The sequence below is a fragment of the Pantherophis guttatus genome, chromosome 4 (assembly GCF_059756535.1).
Source record: "Pantherophis guttatus breed Tessera chromosome 4, ASM5975653v1, whole genome shotgun sequence".
NCBI classification, from domain to species: domain Eukaryota; kingdom Metazoa; phylum Chordata; class Lepidosauria; order Squamata; family Colubridae; genus Pantherophis; species Pantherophis guttatus.
The window spans coordinates 61,345,933-61,363,785 of NC_142066.1; the positions used below are offsets into that span (position 1 = coordinate 61,345,933).

General features: G+C 42.1%; 1 protein-coding gene across 1 annotated transcript; it reads left to right on the top strand.

Moving 5' to 3' along the window:
- Nucleotides 1-7,293: 7,293 nt before the first annotated feature.
- Nucleotides 7,294-12,344, top strand: LOC117665055 (glucose-6-phosphatase catalytic subunit 1-like). Its single transcript, XM_034416575.2, has 5 exons — nt 7,294-7,561; nt 8,307-8,416; nt 9,065-9,170; nt 10,474-10,589; nt 10,863-12,344. Exons 1-5 carry the CDS (start codon nt 7,332-7,334, stop codon nt 11,372-11,374), a joined length of 1,074 nt encoding a protein of 357 aa, XP_034272466.1. The 5' UTR covers nt 7,294-7,331; the 3' UTR covers nt 11,375-12,344.
- Nucleotides 12,345-17,853: the final 5,509 nt, after the last annotated feature.

Sequence of the window (17,853 nt, forward strand, 5' to 3'; positions counted from 1 at the left end):
CAACCAGTCCTCCTGCTTACAACCATTGCAGTCACATGATCAAAATTTGGGTGTTTAGTAACTGACGTGTATTTAGGACAGTTGCAGAATCCTGGGATCATGTGATCGCCATTTGCAACCTTCCCAGCTGACTTCTGACAAGCGAAGTCTATAGGGAAGCTGGATTTGCTTAATGACCTCATGATAAACATAACAACTGCAGTGATTCACTTAAGCATGGCAAAAAGGTAATAAAATCAGGTGTGACTCATCTAACAAATGCCTTGCTTAACAATGGAAATTCTGGTTTCAGTTTTGATCTTAAGTCGAGGCCTATCTGAATACATTTAGCTTGAGAAGAGCCCACTTACCATTCTTGAAATATCCCTATGCTTGATACAGTTTTTCTTCCACCCACACCCTGCACTACAAGCTGAGACCAGGATGTTTGGAATAATGGTTTAAATCAGGAGTCTCCAAACTTAGTAACTTTAAGACTTGTGGACTTCAACTCCCAGAATTCCTCAGCCAGCAAAGCTTTCTGGGAGTTGAAGTCCACAAGTCTTAAAGTTGCCAAGTATGGAGACCCCTGGTTTAAATGATGATTTCAATCTTCTCCTGACAGAATCTTGCTCTCTGCCTGATCTGGACCACTTCTGCAGCACACATGCGATGGTGACTTCTGGGTTCACTCACACTGCGCTTCCCCATCCCCTCTGGTTGCTGCTCTTCATTTCCACTCTGTTGTTGGGCTGACAGAGTGCTAAGAAAGCATCATTGTTAGAACTTACTTCTCTGCTAACAGAAACTTCTGATAGTATTAAAGGCGGTGCTTTCACCTCTGTTCCCCAAAACAACTTTCAGGTGCTTGTGTGCATAAAAAGGGAAGGAATATTGAATTATGACTATTTGTTGCCACCACATATCCTTTCAGGATTCTGCCAAATACTTTCCTAGGCATATTTAACGAGCAATTTTCCCAGTGCCTTTTGCATTCATTCAATACTTTTTCCTTTGAGAAGTGGGGGATAATCATGATATTCTTTCAGTCATCAGGCATAAGCTTGTGAAAATTCCAGCAAACTAGCCATAGGGCCTCATTTTTAAACATGAAGTTCTGGAATACATCATCATCTCTCTCTCTCCCTCCCTCCCTCTCATCTACAAAATGCCTTTCTCCCCCTCCTCCTCCCCCTCTCTCTCACACACACAAATTTAGTTGTAAGAGTTCAAAAGATATTCCCTGCTGTTGGAATTGCTGTTGCCAAGCAACCAGCAAAATAATTTAAAGAAACAAAACTGTTTTTTTCCTGGTTTAGCTACCCCAAATCTCAAATAACTTGTATTTTGTGATTTGAGGAGCTTGAGCACTATAGAGCTTGGGAAGGACAGCTTTCCTATTGGGGGAAATTCACACCAGAATTTGCATTTCCAGCTGATGGGCTTTTCCCCTCTAAGCAACTAAGATGTGATAGCAATTTGATTCCACAATAGCATTTCTAACAAAACAGAATAACAGAGTTAGAAGGGTCTTTTAGTTCAACCCCTGTTCAAGCAGAAGAGAAAAATTCTGATTAAAATACACTATACCATTTTAAACAATGGTTGTCCAAGCTCTTCTTAAAAACCTCATGTGATGAAGCACCCACAATTTCTGAATGCAAGTCATTCCACTGATTGATTGTTCTAACTGTCAGGAAACTGCTCCTTAGTTCTAGATTGATTCTCTCCTTGATTAGTTTCCATTCTTTGCTTCTTGTGCATGTCCATGCACAAGGTGCTTTGGAAAATAGGTTGACTCCCTCTTCTTTGTGGCTGCCCCTCAAATATTGGAACATTGCTATCATGACATTCCTAATCCTTCTTTTCATTAGACATATTCAATTCCTGCAACTGTTTTTCATGTTTTAGCCTCCGGTCCCCTAATCATGTTTGTTATTTTATTTTATTTATTTATTTTATTTGTTTGTCAAACATGTACAAGATAACAAGTATAGGTATGAACATAAACATAAACAAAGGAAGTAAATACAAATTTACTTAGGACAGGGACAGTAGGCACCCTGGTGCGCTTATGCATACCCCCTTTATACGGACCTTTTAAGAAGGGGATGAGGTCCACGGCAGGGGTGGGTTCTAGTTACCTTTACTACCAGTTCGCAACAGGGCTGTGTGCGCTCTCTTCTGCGCATGTGCAGAAGCATATTGATGATGTTGGGGTCGGTGGGTGGAGCCTCCCACCGGTTTTAGTACTGGTTCTATAGAACCAGTGCGAATCGGGGGCAACCTACCACTGGTCCATGGTAAACAGTTTGAAGTTGAAACTGTGAGGGTTTGAGGCTGTAACAATGGAGTCGGATAGAGCATTCCAGGCATTGACCACTCTGTTGCTGAAATTGTATTTCCTGCAATCGAGTTTGAAGTGGTTTACCTTGAGTTTGTATCGATTGTTTGCCCCTGTACCAGGGGTGAAATCCAGCAGATTCTGGAAAAACAGTAGTGGAAATTTTGATCATTTTGGAGAACCGGCAGGGGAAATTTTGAGTAGTTTGGAGAACCAGCAAATACCACCTCTGGCTGGCCCCAGAGTGTGGAGGGAATGGGGATTTTGCAGTATCCTTCCCCTCCCATGCCCACCAAGCCACACCCACCAAGTCACACCACGCCCACAGAACCGGTAGCAAAAATTTTTTGAAACCCACCACTGCCTCCTAGGATGTATTTTGGTGAGTATGTCCTCAAACACACATTTGTATTAATAGAGTTTTGTCTAGTACAGTGATGGCTAACCTTTTTGCCATCGCGTGCCAGGAGAGGGGGGGGCGGGGGAGGGTCACGCGCGCACGTGGCCACGCGCATGTGTGTGCAACCCCCTCCCCCCTCTCCCCCGCTCCTGGCACATGATGGCCTGGTAGGCCCGTTTTTCTTTCTTACCTGGTTCCAAATCCTCTCTGTGTATCTGGGAACGGCGAAAACAGCCTTTCCCACTCCCTTGGAGGCCCTACGGAGGCTGAAAGGGCCCATTTCCCAACTCCCGGTGGGACAGAAAGTGACATTTTTTGCTGTCCCCAGCCTCCAGAACCTCTCTAGGAGTCTCTAGGAGCCTCTCTAGGAGTCTCTGGAGGCTGGGGACAGGAAAAAAGTCACTTCCTGTCCCACCGGGAGTGGGGAAATGGGCCCTTTCAGCCTCCGTAGGGCCTCCAAGGGAGTGAGAAAGGCTGTTTTCGCCGTTCCCAGATACACAGAGAGGATCTGGAGCCAGGTAAGAAATAAAAACGGGCCTTCCCCACCCCTCCCAGGCCCTCCAGAGGCAGGAAACAGCCTGTTTCCCTACTTCTGGTGGGCCCAGAAGGCCCGAAAATCAGCTGGCCGGTGCGCGCATGCACCCCAGAGCTGAGCTGGCGTGCCCACTAATATGGCTCCGTGTGCCACCTGTGGCACGTGTGCCATAGGTTCGCCATCACGGGTCTAGTATGATTAATATTGTAATGTTTAAATAGTTTAAATCACTTTGTTTATTGGATTGAAAATACAAAATGTGTGTGTGGGTGTGTGGGTGTTAAATGTGTGTGTGTATTTAATAATAAACTTATTTCTCCTCAACCCCTTTCTAAGTAAACATGCATAAGGTTCCGCCATGATAACTTAAAACATTTGCCATGATCATCTTTCAGTATATCCTTATTATATAATATACAGTAAACCTTAAGAAAGGGATCTCTGCTTGTTAGAAATGCTGTATATATCCATTCAGGACAAACAGTGCACAGTCCACATGGGCCTTTGCTGCTTAACTGTGACAGGAAACAGGAAACTTTACTTAAAACAAAAAATAAAGTATATACTATAGATGCAAATCGGTCTGCTATTACTCTGGGACTGCCACCAGGTTACGTGCTGGTGCGGCAAGACCAGGAGCCTCCCCCTGAAGGCAAAAGTTGATGGCCAGCCTGAAAAGCTTGCCAATTTCCTGACTCAGGTGTGGAATTATTTAGAGCGGTGCACAGCAATGAACCCCAAAGCCCTCCCATGTGAATGCTGTTAAATTGAACCTGGAAGGGGACACTGCGGAGTGGTTGGTGTCACTTTACAATGAGGGGGGCCCAGAGCTGGTAAATGTGGATGCCCTCGTGCATGAGATATGGTACAGGTTTGAGGAGCCCATGGAAAGCCACTGAGCAGAGACCAGGATCCATTCCATTCAGCAAGGGAAGCAGCCAGTTGTGGAGTACGTTCAAGAGTTTTGCAATCTTGCAAACCTGCTGGCCCACCTGAGAGGATGGCCTGAGTCCCTGCTGGTCTACCAGTTCTGGGATGGTCTAAAGCGGGAGTTGTACCACAACTGCCTACCCAAGGGGTGCCTAATGATTCTGGGCATGGTACCAGCTGGCCACTAATGTGGAGCCAGATCTGATGGACTACTGGCAGCACAATGTGTACAAGAGTAGCCCTTGCTGGATAGGTGAGAGATGCCTGGCAATCTGGGGAGGAGGGAGGTGCTCCCTGGTCCCTAAAGAGAAGTCCCACCAAATCCCGGGAGTCTGTTTCTGATGTGGGAAGGAAGGCCAGGGAGTGGCCGATTGCCCTGCTCCGGATCCAGCATCTGCACATTTGCGAACCAGTAGCAAAGGTAAGTGAATACCAACCATGGCTAAGACCATGGTAGAGCACATAAAGCTACTGAGAGCTGCACTAAAGAAGCTGCTTAAAGCCAAGCTATACATGGAACTATCCAAATGTGACTTCCACAAGACCAGTTTAGGGTACCGTATCTCCAGAAATAGAGAGTAGAAATAGAGGGTAAAAATAGAGCTGGGGAAGGTGACAGCAATCTTAGAATGGGAGGCCCCACGGACAGAAGGCAGCTGCAAAGTTCCCTAGAGTTCATGAAATTTTATAGACAATTCATTCCCACTTTCACACAGATAGCACTGCCCATCATGAACCTGTTAAAAATGGGGGAGTTGAAGCCCAGATGGAATTAACTCTTGTTGAGTGCCAAACAGCTTTTGAAATGCTAACGAGACCTTTTGTCGCTGAACCAGTCTTGAAACACCGAACCCAGAGGAGCTGTTCATGATCCAGGCAGACTCTAGTGATGTGGCTGTGGGGGCAATTGTATTGCAGAGAAACGAAAGGGAAGAACTGCATTCTTGCACCTATATGTCTTGGAAACTGTCCGGCACTGAGAGGCAGTGGGTAATATAAGGAGGAAGCTTATACCATTCACTGGGCCCTCCTCACCTGGAGGCAGTTCTTAGAGGGTAGCAAAATCCCATTCGGAGTTTCAACTGACCACAAAAATCTAGAAGCACTGAAGGGCCCAAGGAAATTGTCCCCTAATCGGGCCCGGCGGGCCCAGTACTTTAACCAGTTCAATTTCACCCTGTGCTATTTCCCAGGGTGGGGTGGATTTCCTAGGAGATGCATTCTATCACCTGCCTCAGTATAAAAGCACTAGAGAAGAGATTGCTAATTCTATCATCCCTTCCAAGCAACTTGCAGTGCCAGTGTGTGTGAGGCAGCCACAGAAGAGCCACCATCAGTCAGGAGGAGACTCACTGACCCAGCAACTGAAAGAAGCCCTGGGGGGGGGGGGATGGGTGGTTTCAAAACCACGAGTGACTTGATGCTGAAACAAGGCTTAGCATGAAAGGGAGGTAAAGTGTATATCCCAACCAGCCAGAGAACTACCGTGTTTCCCCAAAAATAAGACCAGGTCTTATTTTCTTTTGAACCCCGAAATAAGGGTGTGGGGTGCATGCACTCCCAAACCAGTAAGGAAGGTAAGTAGAATTCACCCCTGAGCATATTCAATTGGACAATGCAGTGAATTGAGGGGGATGGCCAAAGGGGAAAATCAATAACTATGTGGGCTTTTGCATTGGAAACTCAGAGCTGGTTTCGCTTTTTCGGTGCCAATATAGTGTATTCAATAAAGTTTTACTTTTCGGGAAGAGTTATGTCCCAGTTAGGTTCGCTACTGGACAGCAGACATGTAGTTGTACAGAATATATGGAAACTGTATTCCAACACTGCTTATTATTTCATATAATGATTATAGGCATTGAAATTATTGAAATACGTTATCAGGTTACTAATTTGCAATACTTGAGCAGGAGCAAGTCTTCTTTGATAGAAGGAAAACTGTAGACAACTACAGCTTTTGATCTTAAGAGCCACCAGTAGATAAAATAATAAAAAATATTTATTTCAGTTAATTTTAAAAGGCAGCTTGTACTGTAATCCTTGATTTACAGCCACAATTGAATCCAAAATTTTCATTACTAAGCAAGATAGTTATTGAGTTTTGCCCCATTTTATACTCTTTCTTCTGAAGCTCAAATACTTTGGCCACCAAATAAGAAGAGAGGACTCATTGGAAAAGACACTAATGTTGTGAAAGATATAGGGCAAAAGGAGAAGGGTATGGCAGAAGAGATGATTAGATAGTGTTATCCACACAGTGAACATGAATTTGGGCAGTGGAAATAGTGGTGGACAGGGGAACGTAGCATGCTATGATTGACGGGATTGCGAAGAGTTGGACATGACTTAGCAACTGAACAATAACATTTGTTATTGCCACATTTGTCAAGTGAATCATTACAGTTGTCAAGTTAATAACATGGTTGTGAAGTGAATCAGGCTTCCCTATTGACTTTGCTTGTCAGAAGTGATCATTTGACTCTGAAACACTACAGCTGTCATAAATACATGCCAGTTGCCAAACATCCGAATATTGATCATGAGGCCATGGAGATTCTGCAACACTCAAAAGTGTGAAAAGTGATTAAAAGTAACTTTTTTCAATGCTGGTGTAACTTTGGTCACTAAATGAATGGTTGTAAAATGAGGATTAAATCTGTAGTTACTTTTGGATTTTCAAACAATGGGCTAATACCAACTGACCTTTAGAGAATGTCCATTTGAGCAGTATTCAATAAGATCCACGATTTAGATGCCACAACCCAAATGGTCCATCTAATGTCAAGAGAACTGATACACAGACAAAATGCAGCAATGTTCTCTTAGGGTTTTGCCAGGAAATGGGGGCAGAATGATAACTGAAGCAATTCTGCAAAGACTTAATACCTTTGTCATGATGACTACTTGGATTGTTTTGGATAGCTTACTTGCTCCTCTTATGTAAGTTGCTTTAAGTGTGTTTGTCCCAAGCTGTTTGGGGAAGCACCTTTGACCAGGAGGTGTTTTTGTGACCAAAGTAATTTTGGGTTCAAAGCTCAAACTGCTACACACGGGAGGGGATAAAAGACAGCAGGCCTCTGTTAAAGGGTGCATTGCAGCTGCAATATAGACCAAAGATAGTTTGTTGCTAAACCAGAGAGAGAATGGAAGCCAGTATGGATATTCTATATCACACAGGCATCCAAGCCACACACTTTCTGCAAAAAAGATACCAAGGATCACAGGATTGGTTCCTCTTTGTTTCTTTTGCTGCCGACCTCCGAAATACTTTCTATGTCCTGTTTCCCATTTGGTTCTATCTCTGTGAAGCTGTGGGAATCAAACTCATCTGGGTTGCTGTAATTGGTGACTGGCTAAACCTCGTATTTAAATGGTAAGTAGTTTGTCAACTTCAGTTTGTCACGTGAATTTACAGTTTAATTGTTAGGCTGAGCTGCTGAACATGGAGGCTGGGTTCACATATGCTAAGCCATGTCTGTCTGCTTTTTCTTAGTGCATTGTGTGAATACTGCCAATTGTGGTTTGTAAACTATGGTTTATACCTTAGTTGGTTGCACAAATTCAAGAAATTGTGAATTAATCAGCCAGCCATAGCTACACAATGACTAGGCAGTAACATCTTCCACCTTAAAAAGCTTGAATTCTGCAACTATCTTACTAAGAAATTAACCATTGCAGAAATGACAAGCTCATCCCACTCTTCACCAGCGTCCATCTTTTACTATGTGAACCTGCTTGTTTAGATTGTCTGGATAGAATTTAAGATTTCAGGGGGGTTTTCTTCCACTTTCTCCCCTTTCCCTCCTTTTCTTGTAAATTAGCTAAAGCCTGGGAAGCTATTTTTCATGGCATGGGAAAAGGACCTCAGTTACTAAAATTGTGTAGCCCACAAAGCTAAGATAAAGACATTTGTCCGGTGGATAAACTAGAGCACAGTATTCCTAAATCCCATGATTCCTAGATCAGTATCTCTTTGTAAAAACTTTGGATCTCAATGTTTAGAAAAATCGATGAGCATGAGACTTCACTATTGCTTGTGGCCTTAAATAGTGATGCAGAATGGAATCCCTTCTCTTTTTATTGACTCATAGCACCTCAGACAATCTCTTTCTGTGCAGGATCCTTTTTGGACAAAGACCCTACTGGTGGGTACATGAGACCAATTTCTATCAAAATACTTCTGTCCCTGAAATCCAGCAGTTCCCAGTAACCTGTGAAACGGGCCCAGGTGAGTTTCCCAAGAAAACCCCACTAAAGCAATAGAAAAGTGGGACAATATGAGAAAAAGATGGATAAAAAATGACATCCCACTTGGCAAAATGCGATTAAAGAAGCAGAGTACAGCTGGATTTGTACCTGCTGGAGCTTACTTTCATCACAAGCGTCAGCTCTCAGGTAAACAAAATCCAGTCATTAGGAAGATGAATTTATCCAAACAGTGTCAGAGATGTAAAGCAATTCCTTCCATCTGCAAACCTATGTACCTCCCTTCACTGAGACGTGGTTTATTTGACATTGTAATCATGCAAGATTTGCATGTCCTCCCTGTTTAAGGCTCACCTTTCAAGCTCCTAGTTCCAATACAACACCAACAAATGCATTAAAGTATTTGTTTATTAGATTTGTATTGCATATATTTCCTCCAGGAACTCAAAGTTAACAGAGATCTAGGCCACAAAAACAGCCCTGTGAGGTAGGCTGGGCTGAGATAGAAGGTCTGGTCCAATTCATCCAATGAGTTTCCTTGGCTCGATCTGGATCTCTCGAATACCAGCCTGATCCTAAACCACTCAAAGCTGCTGAAGATACTCATTTTTTAAAAGCTCTACATGATGGGTAATTTTGGAAAGTCAAAAGTTTTTTCTTCCAACTTTAGGGAGTCCCTCTGGCCATGCAATGGGTTCAGCTGGTGTGTATTATGTGATCGTTACAGCCATTCTCTCTATCGCCCAGGGAAGGAAACATCCATCATGGAAACATCGGTAAGCAACAGCATTTGGTGAAATAATAAAAAGATGTGCTAGGCCCGTGATGGCGAACCTATGGCACGCATGCCAGAGGTGGCACATAGAGCCCATCTCTGGGCATGTGCACTGGGCAGCTGCTCTTCCAGCTTCTGGCACGCGCATGCATGCATGCACATTCTGGTTTCAGCACTCGGTGCCAAAAAGGTTTGCCAATACTCTGCTAGGCTAAACTAAATATGAAGAAACTCATTTAGTTTGCAGTTAATAATTTTTTTCAAACCAAATTAATTGAATTTAATTAATTGAATCTATACTTTTGTAAATATGCAATCAAATATTTATCTACACCCACAGCCACCCATCACCCACCAACACACACACAAACCAGAGGAAATTTATATCAGATGCATATATTCATACCAAAATATACTGCTAGGAAAATCTGTTTATAAGAGCTATGCAAAATTGCAGATAAAATACTAGTTTGAGGATATGTCCACTCAGATACACGTATTTAAGTACAAACTGACATTTGACAAACTATTATAACAGTATCGCAAAAATGAAAGAGAATAATCCATCTGACAAATCTGCAAAAATGTAAAAAACAAAACAAAACTGAGATGCACTGAAATAAAGCAGATCTATGAATATAAGGGACAGTTGGTAGTTCTTGACTTACAACCACTGTAAGGATTTATGTTGTTAAGCAAGGGAGTCATTAAGTGAGTTGCACCTGATTTTACGACCATTTTTGCCACAATGATTAAATCACTGCAGCTATTAAGTGAACCACATGTCATTAAGCGAATCCAGCTTCCCACACTGACTTTGCCTGTTAGAAGACTGCTGGGATGATTACATATGGCAGTCACATGACCCCAGGACACAGCAGTCGTTATAAATACATGCCAAGCATTCAAATTTAATCACATAATCATGCTACAAGTTTTGTGAGTATCAGGACTGGTTGTAAATCACTTTTTTTCAGTGCCATTGCAACTTCAAATGGTCACTAAATGAATAATTGTAAGTTGAAGACCCCTGTAATATGAATTGCCTTGGGATTCAAGAAGAATACATGCTCTGTTATAAAGCCAGGTTGGACTTTGTTGACTGTTAAAGAGAAAAGAAATCCAGCTACTTTTTCTTGCAAAGCCTTGAGTCCGAAGTAGTTCAGCAGAGAAAATAACTGTGCTTAGTTCAAGTCAAGCAGGATAGGTGGAAATTCGGCCATCTTTCTAGTCTCTAAAATAACTTGCAGGTTGGAAATATGTTTCTTTTTTTTTTCCTCCCTCTTATTTTTCCCCAATGGCAGCTTTTTGCAAACCGTGCTTTGGGCTGCTTTTTGGACCATCCAAGTCTGTGTCTGTCTCTCTCGTGTCTTCCTGGCAGCTCATTTTCCACACCAAGTCATTGCTGGTGTCTTCTCAGGTCAGTGCAGTCCTTATACAACTTTTGTCATGGTATGCTGAGATATAATATAGATTGCAGAGATTTAGATTTCTAGTTGTCTATTTAGGCAATTCCCTGTGTCCAAAATTGGTTAGTGTATATGTAAACATATAAAGCATACTATTTGAGACAGACAGGAGACCCCCTCTTCTTCAGCTTGCAGCAGATTTAAGCTGATTTGTTTCCTCATATTTCTGAGAGTTTTAAAGTGCTGTAACATTCTAAACAGTGTTATTTCCTCTTCACTGTTAGGTATATTGGTGGCTGAATCTTTCCAGTACATCACTTCCATCTATGATCACAACCTGTGGAAATATGTAGCTACCACCCTTTTCCTCTTCTCTTTTGCTCTTGGGTTCTACCTACTGCTCAAGGTACTCGGTGTGGACCTCCTGTGGACGTTGGAGAAGGCCAAGACATGGTGTGAGCATCCAGAATGGGTGCATCTGGACACTACCCCCTTTGCTGGCCTCTTGCGCAACCTGGGAATCCTCTTTGGACTGGGAATGGCCCTTAATTCCTCAATGTACAGGGAGAGCTGCAAAAGTAAACGAAGGCAGCAGCTAAACGTTCAACTGGGCAGCATTGGTATCTCACTTCTTATCCTGCACCTGTTGGATTTCTTCAAGCCTCCAGCCAAGGTGGAGCTTCTCTTCTACCTGTTTTCTTTTTGTAAAAGTGCTGCTGTGCCCTTCATAGTGGTTGCCTTAATCCCCTACAGTGTCACACAATTGCTCAGGCTACAGGACAAGAAAACACTGTAGCTTGAAGACCAGCAATGTATATAAGTGAATTGCTAGGATGTAGGGTAATAGGGGCCAAAATAAAGTATTCATGGGGAGCCTATTACCTAGGTATTCCAGGCTGGTTGTGCTCCATCAGCCCACATTTGGATGATGGTCCCTGCTGGCTTCAGAGTAAGGTTTACTTATTTGCCCCCAATATATCAACCAGGATCCCTATTACTGTTCATCTAACATTGCCAGCACAGGCTGATTCTGCTTGTGCAAAACATGTCTCTATGGCGGCAAAAAAGCATTTATGGTTGTCACCAAGATCAGTCCTGCCAGCAAAGCTGATAACATTCTCTGAGGACATTCTGGGATATGCTTTGGGATCGAGATTGACAATGATAAAGGAGACTAGGCAAGACTATCACTCCACCCAGTTGCCAGTATTGCTCGCATTTCAGGAGAACATCCCCTTGGGGTAATTGGCTATTGGAGTGTGAAGTTAAATAATCAGCCTTGTAACTGTTGTAGTAGTTTGCTATCGTTAAAGAATGTATGGTATATTTTCTGATGGCAAAGAAGTAGGGTTGATGGATTCAGCCCTCATATACTGCACCGATTTTCTCCGGCTTAGTGACTTTGATATATATTGGATTAGGGCTGCCAGTACCTATCAGTTGGTTTATTAGGGTGCCAGGTAGGGAAGTGTATAGTATAGCTAGGTTTTGGTTTTGGTAAATGTTTGCATGAAATGTTTCTAAAGCTATTATCTAGAGAATTTTGTTATTAAAAAAGTATGGCATCTGTTTTGTTAGCAAATTTATGTTTACTTATATTGGAAAAATGTGATAAAATATCATCTATACTTAATTAGTTTTACAGTTCAATTTTACATTCCTCCATCCTTCCCTTTTTAAAGGGGCGATGAAATGCAGTTTTCAAAATTCCCACAGTACCAATGCTCTAAGTTTGGCAATGAATTTTATGAGTAGTTATTCTATAACTTTGTATAGTCTTTTCTTTTTAATTTTCACTTCTTTTGACTGCTGATGGATGACTATTCCATGTCAAAAGTTAACATCTGAAATTTTGAGACGAATGGGATGAACCAACTCCATTAATGGGGTGAATGGAGTTTTGGAGTTTTGTTAATGGAGTTTTGAGGTATTATACAGTATAGAAAACTCTAATTTCTGGTTAGGAAACACCCTCTTTAAAATGCTTCTTTTTACCAAAGCTGGGCACAGACCATTTATGTCATTTATCTTATGGTTATATTTATTATTTTACATATTTCTGAAATAAGTTCACAAATCATAGTGGAGATAGTGGTTTCCTTTGCTTTAGTTTTTGGAAATGTATGAGATAATATCATGATATCATTGGAGATGACAGGACATTGGGATGGATTTTAAAAGAAAAAATTGATCACTCTTCAGTTTAAGATATTTCATTTTGTCACATTATTTTTCTGCAAAAGAGAAAATCTACCCAATTTGAGGAAGGATTGTTGGAATTTAGTGTGGCAAAAACCTTTGAAAACTGAAGTCGGTTTATGGCTTTATAATGGGCTTGAATCAAACCTCTCAAAAGTTGATTAACAATTAACTGCTAAATTCCTAGATTTAGCAATAACAGCCAAAGGAAAAACTAAGCAAAAGGTCAGTTGATGGAGCATACTGAAAGATTAACTCACAATCAGCATAAGGCAAACACAGGGAGGTAACTTGGAATCCATCTCCATATATTTTTGGGTATTACATAAACAGGAACTGCAAAGATAAGAACGTCTTAGAGAAAAATGCATGATTTACATTTTTTAAAAAACGTCAAGTTTCATTCCAGATTCTTTCCATTATGGCACTCAAATATCAAGCAGAGTGGGGAGGGGGGAGGGGAATCTGCTTTGGGAAGAGCTCTCAGCATAGAATTTCAAGGATGGATGATCATACTGTATGAATAAATACATTCATCTGATAAAATTCATAGCAGAGCAACTTAATTAGGTGAAAAATGATTTCCAATGCAACTACTTCCTGTGATGGGGAAATCAAGAGACTGAAATAGAGGCAGTAACCAACTGCCTATATACCTCACCAGGGCCTAGAAATTTAAGACAAACTGAGCTGAAATTTCTTTGGGAATCTGGCTAAAAATTTGTGATGATGGTCAGAAGTAAAATTCAGGTGGATATCCTTATAGCAAGGCAACAGCATAACAAAACAAAATCTGGAATCTTTACCAATAATTCACAGAGGCTACTCTTTCTGTTATTAAATGTTATTTTTTGTCTCACATTTGGCAATGGTGGTATCAAAGCTACTTTTAGTGACAGTCCAAGCATATTATTAGTGCCATATAGTTATCACCACCCAGAGTCATTTGATTGAGATTGGATGGATGGATGGATAGATGGATGAATGGTAAAATTGCTGTAATCTCTGCTAGTTACTTCACTACCCTGGGATGTAATCCATCTGACCCTGGAGACTTAAATTCATTTAAATTGACTAAATTCTCTCTTAGTTTAGCTTCTTCTCTATCTAAGTTGTAGGTCCCCGCTTCCTGTGACATAATTACAATCAGTTAGTTTTCCATTCTCCAGCTAAAAGAAGACAAAGGCAAAATTGAAGTGAAGAAATTCTGCCTTTTTAGTATCTCCTATTACCAATTTGCCACTTATTCCTCACAATGAAACCTAATGGAAACAGCGAACTCTTGCTGTGGTTGTGCTTGTGGTTCCTGATGGTGATGGTATCTCTCACAAACTTTAGCTTACCTTGAGCTTTAGATTTTTTTTTTCAGACTGAATTCTAATACGTTCTGGACACTACTTTGTATTCTTCTTTGGTTCCCTTCCATTTATTTCTAATCCCTTTTTTTTTCTTTAGCATTTTAGACAGCTCTCCATGTATCATTGCTAGCCTCTTTAACTGCTCAGTTTTCCATTCTTGTGTGGATAGTGCCATCAATAACTGCTTTTGTAGAATTTTCTATCTTTCCTGGGCATTCTTCTCCTTCAAGATTTCATGCCAATGGATCCAATCACCTACCCTCAGAATTCATCAAAATGTGCCCTTCTGAAGTCTAGTATGCAGAGCTGTCTTTTCTCAGTTTCTTCTCCTCCAGACAGGGGTGGGTTCTACTTACCTCCGCTACCAGTTCGCAATGGGAGCACGCACACATGCGCAGAAGCTTCTGCACATGCACAGATCGCCCATGATGATGTCTGGCTGGGTGGTCGAGCCTCCCGCCGCCATTACTACCGGTTCGCATGAACCGGACCGAACTGGAAGCAACCCACCACTGTCTTCAGATATCACAAATTCAAGGATAATAGGCACTTTCCCCACCTTCACTTCTTCAAACAACTTCTCCCATGGATGAGAGTTATGTCCAGGGCAGTCATCCTTTTATTCTTTCTTCCACTTTCTGACAAATGAACTCCCTAACAAAAGAAAAAAGGAATTTGACCTCAGACTCTTAGCAGAGTTGAATTCTAAGCAAAAGTCAATATAATTCAAACCTTCCATTATGACTATAAAATGTCTCTTGGAAAGACTGTACCTTCTACTTGTCAAATTGGTCTATAAACTCCCACAACACTATCAATATTTTCTTTTTATTCTTATCCAAAAACTCTCAACCATATTTCCATGCTCTGATTCCTGAATGTTGGTACAATCATTTTTTTTATATACAGTGTACATCTCTACCCATTCTCTTAGTCTTTTTCTTTTGAATAATTGAGCCTTCTAGTGCTATTTATAAGTATCATTCTACCACACTTCAGTGATGCTATTACATCATATTTCTTGCTGAATTACAGCCTTTAATTCTCCCTGTTTGTTTCTCATGTTCTGACAATTGGTATAGAAACATCTGCAACTTTGAGTACCATCTCTGTCATCCCCAGAAACTGAGTCCCCATCCTGGCTTCCTGCTTCTCCCTTTGAGATCTGTTCTTGGCTGTATGTTTAGTTTTGCACTTTCTTCATCTTCATCTTCCCCATTTGTTCTAGTTTAACCCCCTCCTAGTGAGAATAGTGAATCGTGAAGTGACTTCCTTCCCAGTTTTTATAAGATGTATCCAGCCTGTTCCCAAAGTTCTCCATCAAAGTGGCACAGTATTTTTATAAAATCTATACCTTTCTTGGAGACATCATTTGCATATTCAGATTTTGGCTTCCAGGATTTTAGACTTTCCTTGTTATGCTATGACCTTCAGTTGGAAGGACTGATGAAAAAAATAAGTTATGCTTAATTTCCTGCATTATAGCCTCAACAGGTTCTTTTAAGATCTCTTCTGGCAATGTCATTTGATCCTATATAGATCCAGAGGAAAGAATGATTGTCAGTAGGTTTTATTGGTCTTGATAACTTCTCCATTGCATCCTCTATACAAGCCCTGGAAGACATCTCCATTGATATTGTATCAGATCTGCACACAGCCACGCAACAGTCTAGAAAACATTTGAGTAGTGGTGGGTTTCAATTTTTTTGATACCGGTTCTGTGGGTGTGGCTTTGTGGGCGTGGCAGGGGAAGGTTACTGCAAAATGACACCCAGCTGTACATCTCCACCCCAGACCACCCCAATGATGCCCTCGAGGTGATGTCCCGGTGCCTGGAGGCCGTACGGATCTGGATGGGGAGGAACAAACTCAGACTCAACCCATCCAAGACCGAGTGGCTGTGGTTTCCGTCGTCCCGATATAGTCAGTTGACGCCATCTCTGACTATTGGGGGCGAGTCGCTGACCCCCACAGATCTGGATGGGGAGGAACAAACTCAGACTCAACCCATCCAAGACCGAGTGGCTGTGGTTTCCGTCGTCCCGATATAGTCAGTTGACGCCATCTCTGACTATTGGGGGCGAGTCGCTGACCCCCACAGATGGGGTTCGCAACTTGGGCATCCTCCTGGACTCACGGCTGTCTTTAGAAGAGCATATGACAGCTGTGGCCAGGAAGACTTTTTATCAGGTTCGCCTGATTCGCCAGTTGCGTCCCTTTCTGGATCGGGACTCGTTACACACGGTCACTCACGCCCTTGTCACCTCACGCCTGGATTACTGTAATGCTCTCTACATGGGGCTCCCCTTGAGAAGCACCCGGAAGCTCCAACTGGTCCAGAATGCGGCTGCGCGGGTGGTGATGGGAGCAATGTGGCGCTCTCATGTAACCCCCCTCCTGCGCGAGCTGCACTGGCTCCCGATGGTCTTCTGGGTGCGCTTCAAGGTTTTGGTTACTATCTTTAGAGCGCTCCATCGCTCAGGACCAGGATACTTACGAGACCGCCTCCTGCCACCAATAGCCTCTCACCGACCAGTTCGCTCCCATAGAGAGGGACTCCTCAGGGTGCCGTCGGCCAAACAATGTCAACTGACGGCCCCCAGGGGGAGAGCCTTTTCTGTGGGGGCACCTACCATCTGGAACGGGCTTCCCCCAGAGTTACGAAACATCCAAGACTTACACATTTTCCGCCGAGCCCTGAAAACATTTCTATTCCAACAAGCTGTTCTGGCCTAACTCTCCCTTTTTAAATTGGCTTTTTAAATTGGCTTTTAAATCGGGTTTAGACCTCTTTTAGATAAATTTGGATGTTTTAATCTTTGAGCCAAATTACTTAATCTGTTTTTTAATAGTTTTAACTTCTATATGTATTTGTATTTATTATGGCTGTTCACCGCCCTGAGTCCTTCGGGAGTAGGGCGGTATACAAATATGAAAAATAAATAATAAATAAATAAATAAAATCCCCATTTCCTCCTGATCAGCTGGGAATTGGGAGGCAGAAAATAGATGAGGACGGGGGCTGTCAGAAGTGGTATTTACCGGTTCTCTGAACAACTCAAAATTTCCGCTACCAGTTCTCCAGAACTGGTCAGAACCTGCTGAAACCCACCTCTGCATTTGAGCCTCTAGTTAATTGTCCTCTAAAGGCAGGACACAGAACCAATCCCTGAATTCCTATGGATTCCCTTGATATGTATGCTGATATGTGCCATTTTTAAATACTTTACAAACCTTCACAGAAAACATTAGAAAGAGCCCAAAGTGTTGCTGGGTACATCACTGTGCCTGACTGCGGCTAATATTGCATCTCACAATTCTTCTCACTTATCATTTTCATGAAAACAGAAACATGGCAAATATGTAATAATAAAGGTCTCAATTTTCCTAAGATAAACTTGGTTCAGGGAGAAGCATTCTGTATTCTGTGTGCACCCTGCAAACTTGGAAAAAATCTCAGTTTCCAGGAGCCTGCTCCAGATAGCCACCAGCAGCTGCACAAGCAACAAAAGGCTTTAGTCACAAAAATGAACAGGCATATATGTGAATCACTATATGAAAAGCAACTTCCACGTTCCCTGCTCAAGGAGTCTATCATATCTATAGAATGGGACTACAAAAAAATTCTAGCAGCCATAAAATGGAACAAACCATTATAGTTTTCTACATGTCTTTTCTGCCATCTAGTGGGCATCTAGATTGGTACAGCTCAGGTATG